The following is a 17,204-nucleotide window of genomic DNA, read 5'->3' on the forward strand; positions in this document are numbered from 1 at the left end:
TTAACTTCGGCGTCATGTTTTTCGTGCTCTGGGGATAACATTTCCAGTCCTGGTCATTTCTGACAGAAATACTATTTAAACGCAAGAGAATAAGCAAAATCTCTTTTATATCCTCTGGGTTACCGAGTCTCAATAGAATTCCCGGGTCACTACGGATTTGAATCCTCGACCCAGTGGTGGTCTATAACCTAACCAACATCATCCGACTGGCACGATGATCCGTTTGAACTCTTAGCGTGTTCATTCTATCTGTGCAAATTACGTTATATCCGGAAGAGATTAAATTAATGCTGGATGTTCGGAACAGATAAATCTTCAGTAAAGGCTAGAAAATGGTAACTGTTTGGTTATTTGAAAAGAAAATTTCATTTATAGTAGTTCGACACAAAATTTGCTGCCATCCTATTATTCAATGTGTTTCTTTTTTCACGTTGAAATTTGAAACATGCTATATCTATGAGGAACATAAACTTTTCCTTTCCAACATTTGTAACTTTTCGTTACGATACAGTTTGAACTTTTAATATAGGGTATTTCTGATAGAAATTTAGCAGTAAAATTGATTTCTTCAATTTTTTCTTTCTTTCCTTCTCTTTTCTTTTTTCTTTTTCTTTTTCTTTTTTTTTTTTTGCTTTTTTGTTCAGTTTGGATTAGTAGTTTGAAATGGAGGATATGACCAACGCTATCTACTGGGTTTATTAGAATGTATTTTTGAACAGTACGTCCAATGAACACTACTGAATTTGAAATCGAACCCCGCGTAAACAAAGCATGTGTGTTAAACTTTTGACATTATAACAGACGTGTGTCGTAGATCTACAGTTCTACTTGAAATTGAGTATGCTATCCATTATGAAAGTGACATAATGAATGTTTAAACCATCCCCTATATATTTAAATATTTCTAAAAATATATGTAAAAACAAACGTTATTTCTATATTATTGTTGGGTTTCTGGAAACGGAACTTTATAAAGTTAGGTTCTTTTCTTACTACGTTTGAATTCCACAGTTTTATCTGTTCTCCCTTTTAGTTTTCTTCTTTTCTCCTCTCTCTCTCTCTCTTTCTCTCTCTCTCTGTCTATGACTCATTTATGAATCTCTGTATAATAGATATCCATTGGTTTGAATTTTTCATTGTGTCTGTTTCAGTTTCTCCCTACATCAACTTATGAATCTTGTTTCGTCTCAGTTTTTTTATTTCATTTTTATCGAAACCAATACAAGTGTAGTTTGAAATAAGAATTGCAATCATGGTGTTAGCTAATTTTAATATGGGTGAGAAGAAAGGAGGAGGGAGAGAGGGTCTCTTTACCTGACACGATTATGGGATAAGAGGGTGTATATTGGGTGACCTAACTGCACGGCGTTAGCTGTCGCAATTTTTTTCATGCAGGGTGTACAAGATGTTATTTGCTTTTGATGGCCAATCACAGCAAACATGGATGATATTGTGACAAAAATCGAGAGAAACTGACATGACATCGCTAATGACCTAAAAAGCCATTACCAAACAGTGTTAAGCCTTTTGGAGAAAGACGGCTACAAAAAGAAACTCGACATTTTGGTGCGAAAAGATCGGACTAACAAAGTCGGATCGCATTATTGTGTTACCGGAAAAGAGGCAAAAGGTCGTTGAACAAAATGGTTCATAAATGAATTTTGTGGTGGACAAATACTATGTGCTTGGGTTTTCTCGGGTCATCCCGTTTCTACCCAATTTCTTGATTTCACCATGTAATTCATTTCTTATCATCACCGTCTCCTTTAGCCTAGCCAGCATAATCGTGAGACGTAAAACTTAAAGCTTTCAAAATGGTTCTTATGTGGTTTCGTTATGTTATTTTCAAGTAACCACAAGTGTGTTCTCAATCTTGACCTCCGAAGACCCATTAGCTTTTAGACAATTTAATATAATATTTACGTTAGATCCTTCTGTAATAGAAAATCTTGCGATTAGAGACCTGGTTTTGTAAAAGAATCATGAAGCAGAAGATTAATAATACGAGTTTTTTAGATACTATTTTTATTACTGCACATAATTAAAATATTTATATTTTCATTCCAGAAGTTCTTCGAAAATATCCTACAGTGAATTTCATTTCGAGGATTTGTAACCAAGATTATAAGGTACCAGGGAAGAACATTACAATTGAGAAAGGGACTTTGGTATTTATTTCCGTACATGGCTTACACAGGGATCCAGATTACTTCCCTAATCCAGACAAATTCGATCCAGAAAGATTCAGTGACGAAAATAAAACTAAAATTTCCAAAGATGTCTATATGCCGTTCGGAGCAGGTCCAAGGGTCTGCATTGGTAAGTCCGATGTACGGCATTTAGTAATTTCTTTCATTAGTAATCGAAAGTTTTAAATATTGCGATCTATCGAAAACTTTATAATTGTCATGAAAAGAAAAATGCATAAAACCTATTAACTGGAATAATTCGATCAGTACTATCTACTTTCACTTCTTCTCGGATTAGAAATATTTCTATTGATTCGAAGAGCTGTCTACTATTCCCTATCCTGAGTGAGAGTTTATCATTTCTATGCAGCTTTACTTCTCTACACCTTAATACATTTGGTTTGTACGCTTTAATAACAACCATTCTGTAGGTGATTTTCCTCCTGGCATCGTCTATAGATCATAGAGATTCCTTCAGTCTCCTCGTATCTTTTATTTTAGAAGTATCCTTCAGTATACGTCTTTGTCACCTACGATTTTCAACAACTTTTTATTTGTTATTTTGCCCCCTAGCTAATTTTACACATTCTTCCTTAACACTCAATATCTAAATATTTTATGTCCCACTTTTCCTCTTTTCCATACTTCACACCCATACAACGTCATACACCGTACATATGCTTTCATCAACTTTTTCTTCAGTTTCATATCGAAGTTTGCGGTTGCACGCTATTTTTCGCTACTCTTCAATATGTCATGAATAAAAGCGTATAGCAAACTACAACCGAAAAATTTTGGGTATTTTGCATTGTCTTGGGCCTTCTGTAACCTTCAGGAAATCTTTAAACACTTCACTGGGTATTATTATTATTATTATTATTATTATTATTATTATTATTATTATTATTATTATTATCTAGTTATCTGGTGAATAACAACCTTCTACTACCTATTTGTACATCAACCGTCTCATATCTCCATAGTTAATGTATCATTTTGAGCCTTTTCACAGAAACAAAATGTATGTAACTGAATGTAGAGTATTGATTCAAATTATCAGTCATATGAATTCGATTTTCCTAAGGATTGTTTTTACTTATTTGTGGAGACAAAACACAATGTATCATATGATACATATGTTTTCATAACTTTTATTCAACGAAAATTTCGATGTTAAAATTAAGCTTTTTCAATGAATCAATGTTCAAGATGTTCACTACGGACTCATCACCAATATTAATAACGTTAAACGAAAAGATAACAATAAATAAATTTTTCGTTCTAATTATTCACTTCACTTTCATTAATTGCCCACATCCTTTAGCCAGAAGGTCATAATCTTGGATTATTAAACTAAAACTATTCACCTAATTTCACAATTCTTTCACTTACACGTACACGAATATTGATTACCTGGATCGGAGTTTAGCATGTCTTTTAACATCAAGGCAATATGAGACGGAAATAGTTTAAAGTTGAATCCAAGTAACCATAATACGTTAACATTTAAATACTTTACCTTTGGCAATAGAACCTGAGATCTCGTGCATCGAATATATATAAGATTATTTTAGTGTGGCATGAGCGCGCGTCTTCGATGCACGAAATCTCAGGTTATATATACTATTTACAATTCTCAAGTGACTCCCAATGACCCTTGATGGGTGACCCTGTGACGAAAACTTTCCCGCATTTTCCTATCTCACTTTTCGTTTTATCTTTTTGTCTTCAACCATTTATGATTTATAAGGACTATACGTTTTCTCTTATATAGTCTTTGCAACTTTACCGAAGTGGAAAGAAACACTAGCATAAACTTATCCAGGACAGTTATGAATCCACTTATGCTACTACTGGGAGTTCAAACCCCTAATGGGATAAGTCTCATGATCATCAGAGTAATGTCTCAGACTGTTCGACTAGGAAGACAGGCATATACACGAGCATTACTTAATATAGTTTCCTCCTCTTCCATAATCCACCTTCTCACTTACTTGATTATCTCCTCTTTCATTCTAGATATACCAACTATTTTCTGAATTTATTTTGAGATAAATTTAACTTACAATATTTCAATTGTTAAACGTACTTTGTCTTATCTTTATTGCACATCGATAAACAGTTGTAAGGCCCTTATTTTGAGCTGACTTTTATGCTAATGATGGAGTACTTAGAATTTTATGCTAATGATGGAGTATAAGTTGATACAAGTCTACCTTAAATTTATATGTAGCTAATTTTATAATCTGTCATGATGTAATTAATTGTCATATTGTTGTTCAATTTCTGATAACTTCACTCTTTGATCTATTCAATATCCCAGACTAGCATACTAGCATTTACTATTAGTATAGTAACGAGGATGCCAACTCATACAGAGACCCCACATAAAGAGTATTAGTAGTAATGGCATGACCTGAGGACACTTTTTGGCGCCTGGGTCCCTGCCTCAGGACCCATGGTCTCTGGCTGGTGTCAATGACCTAGGGGTACTTAGGACCACCCCCTCTAAATTTTGGCAGGGGTACCTTGGCCCACCACCTAAATTTTGGAAATTGACCAATTTAAACATTGGGTATTATAGTACAGGACCCTGGTGTGGTAGCCTAGGACCATAGTATGTACCTCTATCAGTATTGGGTGTTTATGTCGTTCCCTATCATGGGTAAAACATTGCCAAAAATTCAAATTTCGGGGTTTTTTGACCTAATTTATCCCCTTGGATGAGGTGTTATTATCCTATATAGTTATATGGTCATGTATAGGGGTCCATTACCTTTCATAAGACGTGGATATATTAATGCACCCCTTGAAAAATTTGGGAGGGTTACCTTGGCCCACCCCTTAAATTTTAGAAATTGCCCAATTTAAACATTTGTTATTATAGTACTGGATCCTAACATGTATTATGATAAATTTGGGTGGTCCACCTCGTTCCCTTCTAGGGGTACAAATTTGCCAAAATATAAACGTAAGCAATACGTTGTACCACGTATTTGTTTTTTGGCCCAATTTATCCTCTTGGATGAGGTCCTACTACCTTATATGGTTATATGGTTATGTATAGGGGTCCTTTACCTATCATAAGAAATAGGTACATTTGTGCACCCCTTTAAAAATTTGGAGGAGTACCTTGGGCCACCCCTTTAATTTTGGAAATTACCCATTTTATATATTTGGTATTATAGTATAGGACCCTAATAGAGATTACTATAAATTTCGTTGGTTCACCTCGTTCCCTTTCATGAGTACGAAATTGCCAAAAATTCAAATTTCGGAGTTTTTTGACCTAATTTATCGCCTTGGATGAGGTGTTATTATCCTATATAGTTAAATGGTCATGTATAGGGGTCCATTACCTTTCATAAGACGTGGATATATTAATGCATCCCTTGAAAAATTTGGGAGGGGTACCTTGGCCTACCCCTTAAATTTTGGAAATTGACCAATTTAAACATTGGGTATTATAGTACAGGACCCTAATATGTATTATGATAAATTTGGGTGGTCCACCTCGTTCCTTCTAGGGGTACAAAATTGCCAAATTTTAGTACAACCACGTGTTTGGTTTTTGGTCGATTTTATCCCCTTTGATGAGGTGTTATTATCCTATATAGTTATATGGTCATGTATAGGGGTCCATTACCTTTCATAAGAGATGGGTATATTTGTGCACCCCTTTAAAAATTTGGGAGGGTTACCTTGGATCACCCCTTAAATTTTAGAAATTGCGCAATTTAAGCATTTGGTATTATAGTACTGGATCCTAACATGTATTTTGATAAATTTGGGTGATCCACCTTGTTCCCTTCTAGGGGTACAAATTTGCCTAAATATAAACGTAAGCAATACGTTGTACCACGTGTTTGTTCTTTTGGCCCAATTTATCCTCTTGGATGAGGTCCTACTACCTTATATGGTTATATGGTTATGTATAGGGGTCCATTACCTATCATAAGAAATAGGTACATTTGTGCACTCCTTTAAAAATTTGTGAGGGGTACCTTGGGCCACCCCTTTAATTTTGGAAAGTACCCATTTTATATATTTGGTATTATAGTTAGGACCCTAACATGTATTACTATAACCTCGTTCCCTTTCATGAGTACGAAATTGCCAAAAATATAAACGTAAGCAATACGTTATACCACGTGTTTGGTTTTTGACCTAATTTATCCCCTTGGATGAGGTATTATTTCCCTATATAATTATATTGGGCGTATACAGGGGTCTATTACCTTTCATAAGACATGGGTATATTTGTGCACACCTTGAAAAATTTGGGAGGGGTACCTTGGCCCACCCCTTAAATTTTGGAAATTGACCAATTTAAACATTGGGTATTAGAGTACAGGATCCTAATATGTATTATAATAAATTTGGGTGCTCCACCTCGTTCCATTTTGGGTAAAGAACTACCAAAATTAAATTTCGGAGGTTATTGACCCCTATTTAACACGTTATATGGTTTATTACCTCTATATGTTTATGTTCTCTTTTAAATTTGGGAATTATAAAATAAAAAAAAAATCGGTAAACGTTTTCTAGGACCCATTGGTGTTCCTCTTATGGCCAAATATTCAAAATTTAAAGATTAATGACCGGCTTTATTATTGAATAAGTACAGGATTTACTAATTTTTCATAAGACACAGGAGTATTTGTGTACCAATCTTAAATTTTGGGAGGGGTACATTTCTTATTGTCATATCAATAATTGGTAATTGTTCTTTGGGTAAATCATTGTGAAATATTAGTATGATCACGTGATCAGTTATTGACCTATGATGGGAATAGGAGTCCAGGACATTGGTACACTCCGCATCAAAAAAATTGCGACACCTAACGCAGTGCAGCTAGGCCACCCAATATACACCTTCTTATCCTATAATTGTGTCTGGTAAAGAGACCCCCTCTCTCTCCTTCTTTCTTCTCTCCTATACTAAAATTACCTAATAACATGAACGCAATTCTAATTTCAAACTTCACTTGTATTAGTATCAATAAAATGAAATAACAAAACCGAGACGAAACAAGATTCATAAGTTGATTTAGGGAGAAACAGAAACACATACAAAGAAAAATTGAAACCAATGAATGTATATTGCACATAGGTTCAGAAATGAGGCAGAGAGAGAGAAGAGGAGAGAGAAGAAAAAGAACAGGGAAAACAGACAAAAATGTGGAATTTTATACTTAGTAAGAAAACAACCTAACATTATAAAGTTCCGTTACCAGAAATCCAACAGTAATATAGAAATAACGTTTGTTTTTATATATTTGTCTCATGACTATTCTGATATATAGAGGATGATTGAAACATTCATTAAGTCTTTTCATAAAGGATAGCATACTCAATTTCCAGTAGAACTGTAGATCTCACAGACACATCTAAGATAATGTCAAAAGTTTAACACATGCTTTGTTTCCACGTGGTTCAGTTGTAAATTAAGTAGTGTTCATTGGACGTACTGATGTAAACCACATTCTAATAAACCCAGTAGGTAGCGTAGGTTACATCTTCCATTCCAGACTACTAACGCAAAGTGAACAAAAAAAGAAAAAACGGAAAGAAAAAGGAAGAAAGAAAGAAATATAAAATTGAATGAGTGCTATTTTACTGGTATTTTTTTTATCAGAAATATGCTATATTAAAAGTCCAAACCGTATCATAATGAAAAATTACAAATGTTCAAATGGAAAATTGGATGTTCCTTATAGATGTAGCAGAAATTGCATGTATCAAATTTCAACATGAATAAATCGCATTGAATTATAGGATGGAAACAAATTTGTGTGGAACTAGTATGAATAAAATTTTGTTTTTAAATAACCAAAGAGGTTGCCATTTTCTAGTCTTTTCCGAAGATTTATCTGTTCCGAACATCCAGCATCACTTTCTTCTCTTGTGGATATAACGTTGTAATTTGCACAGATAGAATGAACACGCTAGAGCTTAAACGGATCATAGTGTCTGTCGGATGATGTTGGTTAGCTTATGGACCACCACTTGGTCGAGGATTCAAAGCTATAGTGACCCGTTAATTCGACTGAGACTCGGTAACCCAGATGATAAAAAAGATATTTTGCTTATTCCCTTGCGTTTAAACAGTATTTCTTTCAGAGGGGACCAGGATGGAGATGTTATCCCCAGAGCACAAAAACTCGACGCTGAAGTTGCCAGTTAATTACATTTTCCAGACCAGGTCTATCGGTCTCTTGCTCCGTTTTAACTTTGGAACATGCACACGCACATCAACTGTGTGTGTGTGAGAGAGAGAGAGGTGGGAGAAGTGAAAGATGCAGAGACAGGATAGGGAAACGTCAAGAAAGAGATAGACGAATATAAATATCAAACATACTTATCATTACAGTGTATGATGAAGAACGCACACACTGTTTATTCCAATTCTCGCCAGGGATGTTTTGTAAGTTCTCCAACAGAAGATAAATCTCTGTCTGCAGCATTTATTTTATGCGAAAAAGTTATACTACCCGACGGGGAATCGGACCCCGATTTTCCGCTTGGAAGTCTGGTACTTTACCACTACACCACCGATTGCCTTACCCAAACTATGTCCAACAAATACTGTAATATTTCTTTCTGAGAACGATAACACGAAAAGTGTTTACTGCAGATTAATGAAGTGTTTCGAATGTCTGGTAAATCTTTTGCCCTTTCCCAACCAGCATTCCTAAATCGCCTCTATCATGATAAAGATGTTTGCTTCCACATTCTTAAGCATTACACGTCTAATATGAGAAATCGATTCTTCACTATCACTTGGTAAAAAATGGAGCTTTGACCTGAACAAGATTTGAACCCAGGCTGGACATCTTTATTAATCGTAACTCCATTACGTTACCGCTACACTATCTCGCCAGCTGAATCTGAAAGCCAAATATTACTTACTTCAACCTTGATCTTCAGAACGATCAAGCTTCTTCCTGTAAGCTTATTTGCACCTAAGTGCACAACGAAATTCATTTATTTAATGACCTGGAAAGAAATTAGTGCCCACTCGTAAAGGAAACAACATACAATCTACTAAAAATTACAGAAATAAAAACATATTATGCAGTAATTTCGCCGTGCTTATTCAAAAGTACGCGAATAATAATAATAATAATAATAATAATAATAATAATAATAATAATAATAATAATAATAATAATTATTATTATTATTATTATTATTATTATTATTATTATTATTATTATTATTATTATTATTATTATTACCATTAGTATTAGTATTTTTATTATTACTAGCAACAATTGGTCGCTTTGCTGGGCTAAATTGAGAAAAAATAATAATATGCTCCGTTATTCAGTCACTTTTTCTATTACTAAAGCACTCTTTGATATCGGTCATTTTTCGATAAGTTTTTCATTTCTCACGTTGTGGAGCACTGCATCTTCAGTGTCATTGTTCATCTCATCCACCCGGAAAATTATGAGTTCGACAATGATATTGGTTATTTTGATCATTTTTTATATCTGCCCCTCCTCCATGTTGCGCGCTGAATTTGGATTTTGAACGGCATCAGATGTGTCAGTGTTTATCTCAGCGACTCCAAAAATCATAGATTTGATACTAATATAAGTCATTCTTCGTTCTCTTTTAAATATTGCTATCCTTCCCCTTTCCTTTAGTTACACCATCTAAATTATATGAGGAAAACCATCCCCGGTTCGAACTTCATCTAGATTGAAAATTTTATCGAGATTGGTACGGTGGTTCAAGACTTATTATATTTTATATATGGATTATATATATATATCCCTTTACCATTTCCCTTCTCTCATTTCTAGCGTCAAAGTGAAATAATAAAAAAACATATCAGGCAGAAACCTCATCTGTTAAAAATTTGATCTAGATAGGTCACGCAGTTCAAGAACTATTAAGTTTTAGTTAATTTTAAATATCTTTAGGTTATTATTATTATTATTATTATTCGCGTACTTTTGAATAAGCACGGCGAAATTACTGCATAATATGTTTTTATTTCTGTAATTTTTAGTAGATTGTATGTTGTTTCCTTTACGAGTGGGCACTAATTTCTCTCCAGGTCATTGAATAAATGAATTTCGTTTTGCACTTAGGTGCAAATAAGCTTACAGGAAGAAGCTTGATCGTTCTGAAGATCAAAGTTGAAGTAAGTAATATTTGGCTTTTAGATTCAGCTGGCGAGGCAGTGTAGCGGTAACGTAATGAAGTTACGATTAATAAAGCTGTCCAGCATGGGTTCAAATCTTGTTCAGGTCAAAGCTCCATTTTTTACAAAGTGATAGTGAAGAATCGATTTCTCATATTAGACGTGTAATGCTTAAGAATGTGGAAGCAAACACCTTTATCATGATAGAGACGATTTACGACTGTTGGTTGGGAAAGGGCAAGGGATTTACCAGCCATTCGAAACACTTCATTAATCTGCAGTAAACATTTTTCGTGCTATCGTTCTTAGAAAGAAATATTACAGCATTTGCTGGACGAAGTTTATGTAAAGCAATCGGTGGTGTAGTGGTAAAGTACCAGACTCCTAAGCGGAAAATCGGGGTTCGATTCCCCGTCGGGTAGTATAACTTTTTCGCATAAAATAAATGCTGCAGACAGAGATTTATCTTCTGTTGGAGAACGTACAAAGCATCCCTGGCGAGAATTGGAATAAACAGTGTGTGCGTTCTTCATCATATACTGTAATGATAAGTGTGTTTGGTATTTATATTCGTCTCTCTCTCCTCTCTTTCTTGAGTTTCCCTATCCTGTCTCTGCATCTTTCACTTCTCCCACCTCTCTCTCTCTCACACACACACAGTTGATGTGCGTGTGCATGTTCCAAAGTTAAAACGGAGCAAGAGACCGATAGACCTGGTCTGGAAAATGTAATTAACTGGCAACTTCAGCGTCGAGTTTTTGTGCTCTGGGGATAATATCTCCATCCTGGTCCCCTCTGAAAGAAATACTGCTTAAACGCAAGGGAATAAGCAAAATATCTTTTTTATCATCTGGGTTACCGAGTCTCAGTCGAATTAACAGGTCACTATAGCTTTGAATCCTCGACCAAGTGGTGGTCCATAAGCTAACCAACATCATCCGACAGACACTATGATCCGTTTAAGCTCTAGCGTGTTCATTCTATCTGTGCAAATTACAACGTTATATCCACAAGAGAAGAAAGTGATGCTGGATGTTCGGAACAGATAAATCTTCGGAAAAGACTAGAAAATGGCAACCTCTTTGGTTATTTAAAATCAAAATTTTATTCATACTAGTTCCACACAAATTTGTTTCCATCCTAATATAATTCAATGTGATTTATTCATGTTGAAATTTGAAACATGCAATTTCTGCTACATCTATAAGGAACATCCAATTTTCCATCTGAACATTTGTAATTTTTCATTATGATACAGTTTCGACTTTTAATATAGCATATTTCTGATAAAAAATTACCAGTAAAATAGCACTCATTCAATTTTATATTTTTTTCTTTCTTCCTTTTTCTTTTCGTTTTTTTCTTTGTTGTTCACTTTGCATTAGTAGTCTGGAATGGAAGATGTAACCTACGCTACCTACTGGGTTTATTAGAATGTGGTTTACATCAGTACGTCCAATGAACACTACTTAATTTACAACTGAACCACGTGGAAACAAAGCATGTGTTAAACTTTTGACATTATCTTAGATGTGTCTGTGAGATCTACAGTTCTACTGGAAATTGAGTATGCTATCCTTTATGAAAAGACTTAATGAATGTTTCAATCATCCTCTATATATCAGAATAGTCATGAGAAAAATGTATAAAAACAAACGTTATTTCTACATGACTGTTGGATTTCTGGTAACGGAACTTTATAATGTTAGATTGTTTTCTTACTGCGTTTAAAATTCCACATTTTTATCTGTTCTCCCTTTTCTTTTTCTTCTTCTCTCGCATTTTCTCTCTCCCTCTCTCTCTCTGCCTCGTTTCTGAACCTCTGTGTAATAGACATCCATTGGTTTCAATTTTTCATTATATGTGTTTCAGTTTCTCCCTAAATCAACTTATGAATCTTGTTTCGTCTCGGTTTTGTTATTTCATTTTATCGATACTAATACATGTGTAGTTTGAAATTAGAATTGCGTTCATGTTGTTAGGTAATTTTTGTATGGGAGAGAAGAAAGGAGGAGAGAGAGGGGGTCTCTCTACCAGACACAATTATGGGATAAGAAGGTGTATATTGGCTGGCCTAGCTGCACGGCGTTAGGTGTCGCAATTTTTTTGATGCGGAGTGTACATTTAAACTTTGTAGGATAATTTGAGAATGCGTCATTGGTATTGATTATTACAGCCAAATATAAACGTAAGCAATACGATGTACCACGTGATTGACCTTGATGAGGTAGTGTACAGGGATACATAGCTAACCTTATTGAATCTTATGACTCATAGTCTTAAGGGAATACATGCTACAACACTGGCAAAGTTATTGTTGATGCAATTTGATTGGTTGATCACTATCTTCCGTGCAATCTGATTGGCTGATCACTATCTTTCGTGCAATCTGATTGGTTGCTGATTTTCAAATCTTTGCTGCATTCAGTTTTAAGTTTTGTTTAACATTTAAAAATCTTGGTTTCGTTCAACATTTTGCACTCACTGATAAATATGATCAAAACCGTTTATTTGTTAATCGAATAGTTAAAAACCGGATAAAGTTTGACGGTTAACCGTGAAACGTAAATTTTTTTTGTTTGAAAACTCTTGTTTCAAATTTGTGTTTGAATTTTTTTGTTTCAGAATTTTGTTTGAAATTTGTTTCAAATTTTTTGGTTTGAAAATTTTTTGTTTAATTTTTTGTTCGAAATTTTTGTTTTGAAATTTTTCGTTTCCAAATTTTTTGTTTAAAATTTTTTTGTTACGAATTTTTATTCAAAATTTTGTTTGAAAATTTTTTTTCGTTTCAAAATGTTGTTTGAATTTTTCGTTTCCAAATTTTTTCGTTTCAAAAATTTTGTTTCAAAGTTTGGTTTGACATTTTTAAAAGTTTGTGCAGTCATTAGTAAAGAACCGGAACTGTTTAGAACAAGAACCTCTGGCAACATTGTGGTGCAATAGTACACGTCAGAACATGGGGATGTACTTGAAATGAAAAAAACACAATTCATTGAAATGGATCATTTTATTACACTCCACATACATCCATACCAGATATATGATCTGGATATTGTCGATGCAATGTATTTTGAACTTCTTGCACTAGTTTGTCTTTAGCATATAATTTTAATTCCAATTGAAGTCTTTTAAGGTCTATTGCAATATCAATTGGTGGAAACTCAATGTCCATTTGATCACAAATAAACTGTTTATCAATACAGGTATGCACCCACGAACGATGTTGACAACCATCACAATATCTAGATACATGTTGTACAATATGCATAACACATTTTTCAAAATATTACTTTTTCAGGAATATACTTGTTTTGTTGCACACTTCCACTGCATGTTTCACACACTGAAATACGCTGTTGAATTTGTTCCATTCAGTTTGTGTTAGATACACCATGTTGCGAGGGGCATGAAATGTACTTTTTTTACGTAACAGCACCATCTTCTCTTCGAGGACTGTACGCAGCACCACTTCATGATTTGAGCCTAATGATTTGACTATGGTCACATTTAGCTCATCATGAAAATAATCGTTCATTTGGTCGATTCGTGAACATAATATTTGCCACTCTTCACAGGTCAGTTGTACACCAAATTGTTCTGCTTTGCCCAATCGAATCACAGGTTCAAATGTTCTAGAACTGATACCAATCATCACATGTTTTGTTTGAAATATATTTATTGGATAATAGCTTGCGAAGATGAACTCTTTATCGTTAGAAGTACACACCTTTCCTGCTGAAACGCACTTGCTCAAATGATTTCGTGGGATGACAGTGTATTCGTTGATTTATAGTTATTACTGATGTCATAGGAAAGGAATGTGCTGACATTTGAATTCATGATTTCATCACAGTTGCTTACGTCATGCTGACCAACCAAATTCATAGATCGCATTCAGTATACCAGCTACGTCTGACGTCAAAGGAATGTGCTAACGTTTGAATTCATGATTTCATCACAATTGCTGACGAATCTGGCTGTGTACTAAATTCAAATTGATGACTTCGACCCAATAATCCTTTGTAACATAAAGATACAGATACAGTATTTAAGAAACACAGCAGTTCTTCTTGTTTTGATGCTTCCATGGGTAAATATCTTGCTGGTAAAATTATATTCTTATCATTTTCAAGCTTCACTACGATTCTTAATCCAAACTTTGTAGGGATCATTTGGCTAGCTAAGATTCTATAAGGTACATTCTGTTGTAAATCAGTAATCTTGGTAAATGATTTCATCACATCACGTGTGTTTAGAAACTGCAGACAAGTAGCCATGATGATGTTATCATGAATAATAACTCGAACGATACTTATATATGATGCAAAACTGATGACGTTGCATTATCATGTTCTAACGTGTACTATTGCACCATAATGTTGCCAGAGGTTTTAGTTCTAAACAGTTCCGGTTCTTTACTAATGAGTGCACAAACTTTTAATAATGTCAAACAAAAAATTTCAAACAAAAAATTTTCAAACAAAAAATTTTTCAAACAAAAAATTTGAAACAAAATTTGGAAACGAAAAATTTTTTCAAACAAAAATCTTGAAACAGAAAAACAAATTTTGGAAACGAAAAAATTTTAAACAAAAAAATTGAAACAAAAATTTACAAACAAAAAATTTTTAAACAAAATATTTTCAAACAAAAATTTCAAACAAAATTCTGAAACAAAAAATTGAAACAAAATTTTGAAAAAAATTTTTCAAACAAAAAATTTCGAAACAAAAATTTTTTACCGAAGTTTCAAACAAACAATTTTGAAAAAAAATTTCAAACAAATATTTCGAAACAAAAATTTTCAAACTAAAAATATCAAACGAAAACAAATGTCAAACCAAAGTTTCAAACAAAAATTTCAAAAACTTTTTTAAATGTTAAACAAAACTTAAAACTGATTGCAGCGAAGATTTGAAAATCAGCAACCAATCAGATTGCACGAAAGATAGTGATCAACCAATCAAATTGCATCAACAATAACTTTGCCAGTGTTGTAGCATGTATTCCCTTAAGACTATGAGTCATAAGATTCAATAAGGTTAGCTATGTATCCCTGTACACTACCTCATCAAGGTCAATCACATGGTACATCGTATTGCTTACGTTTATATTTGGCTGTAATAATCAAAACCAATGACGCATTCTCAAATTATCCTACAAAGTTTAAATGTACCAATGTCCTGGACTCCTATTCTTATCATAGGTCAATAACTGATCACGTGATCATACTAATATTTCACAATGATTTACCCAAAGAACAATTACCAATTATTGATATGACAATAAGAAATGTACCCCTCCCAAAATTTAAGATTGGTACACAAATACACCTGTGTCTTATGAAAAAGTAATAAATCCTGTACTTATTCAATAATAAAGCCGGTCAATAACCTTTCAATTTTGAATATTTGGCCATAAGAGGAACACCAATGGGTCCTAGAAAACGTTTACCAAATTATGTTATTTTATAATTCCCAAATTTAAAAGAGAACATAAACATATAAAGGTAATAAACCATATAACGTATTAAATAGGGGTCAATAACCTCCGAAATTTGATTTTTGGTAGTTCTTTACCCATGAAAGGGAACAATGTGGACCATCCAAATTTATAGTGGTACATATTGAAGACCTGTACGAAGATACCAAATGCTTATATTAAACAATTTCTAAAACTGAGTGGATGAGTCAAGATACCCCTCCCAAATTTTTTTAAAGGGTGCATCAATGTACTCATGTCTTATGATAAGAAATGAACCTATATACATGACCATATGACCATATACGGTATAAGACCGCTTCAAATGGGATAAATTGGGCCAAAAACCAAACACGTGATACAACATATTGCTTATGTTTATTTTTTGGCATTTTTTTTACCCATGAAAGGGAACAAGGTGGACCACCCAAATTTATCATGATACATATTGAGGTCATGTACTATGATAGCGAATGCTTAAATTGAAAAATTTCCAAAATTTAAGTGATTGGCTATGGTACCCATCCCGGGGTGCATCAATGTACCTATGTCTTATGATAGAAAATGGACCCCTATACATGACCATATAATCATATTAGGTAATAGGACCTCATCCAAGTGAATAAATTAGGTCAAAAACGAAACACGTGGTTGTACTAAAATTTGGCAATTTCGTACCCATGAAAGGGAACGAGATGGACCACCCAAATTTATAGTAATATATATATATTAGGGTCTTATACTATTATACCAAATGTTTAAATTGGGCAATTTCCAAAATAAAGAGGTGGGCCAAGGTACCCCTCCCAAATTTTTAAAGGGTGCATCAATATACCCATGTCTCATAATAGGGAATGGACCAATACACATAACCATATAATCATATAAGGTAATAGGACCTCATCCAAGGGGATAAATTGAGAAAAAACAAACACGTGGTTGTACTAAAATTTGGCAATTTCGTACCCCTAAAAGGGAACGAGGTGAACCACCCAAATTTATCATAATACATGTTAGGGTCCAGTACTATAATATCAAATATATAAAATGAGCAATTTCTAAAATTTAAGGGGTGGGCCAAAGTACCCCTCCCAAATTTTTAAAAGAGTGCACAAATGTACCTATGTCTTATGATAGGGAATAGACCCCTATACATAACCATATAAGGTAATAGAACCTCATCCAAGAGGATAAATTGGGCCAAAAGACCAAACACGTGGTACAACGTATTGCTTACGTTTATATTTTGACAATTTTGTACCCCTAAAAGGGAACGAGGTGGACCACCCAAATTTATCATAATACATGTTAGGGTCCGGTTCTATAATACCAAATGTTTAACTTGGGCAATTTCCAAAATTTAAGGGGTGGGCCAA

General features: G+C 33.9%; 1 protein-coding gene across 1 annotated transcript in view; it reads left to right on the forward strand.

Moving 5' to 3' along the window:
- The window catches only part of LOC145667790 (cytochrome P450 6j1-like), a 29,238-nt gene that overhangs the window by 10,896 nt on the left and 1,138 nt on the right, over positions 1-17,204 (forward strand). The window contains exon 3 of the mRNA XM_081735228.1: positions 2,068-2,319. Coding sequence (XP_081591354.1) covers positions 2,068-2,319 — 252 coding nt within the window. The remainder of the gene's footprint in view (positions 1-2,067; positions 2,320-17,204) is intronic.

This window comes from Thermobia domestica, chromosome 13 (assembly GCF_964235325.1).
Source record: "Thermobia domestica chromosome 13, izTheDome1.hap1.1, whole genome shotgun sequence".
Lineage (NCBI taxonomy): Eukaryota > Metazoa > Arthropoda > Insecta > Zygentoma > Lepismatidae > Thermobia > Thermobia domestica.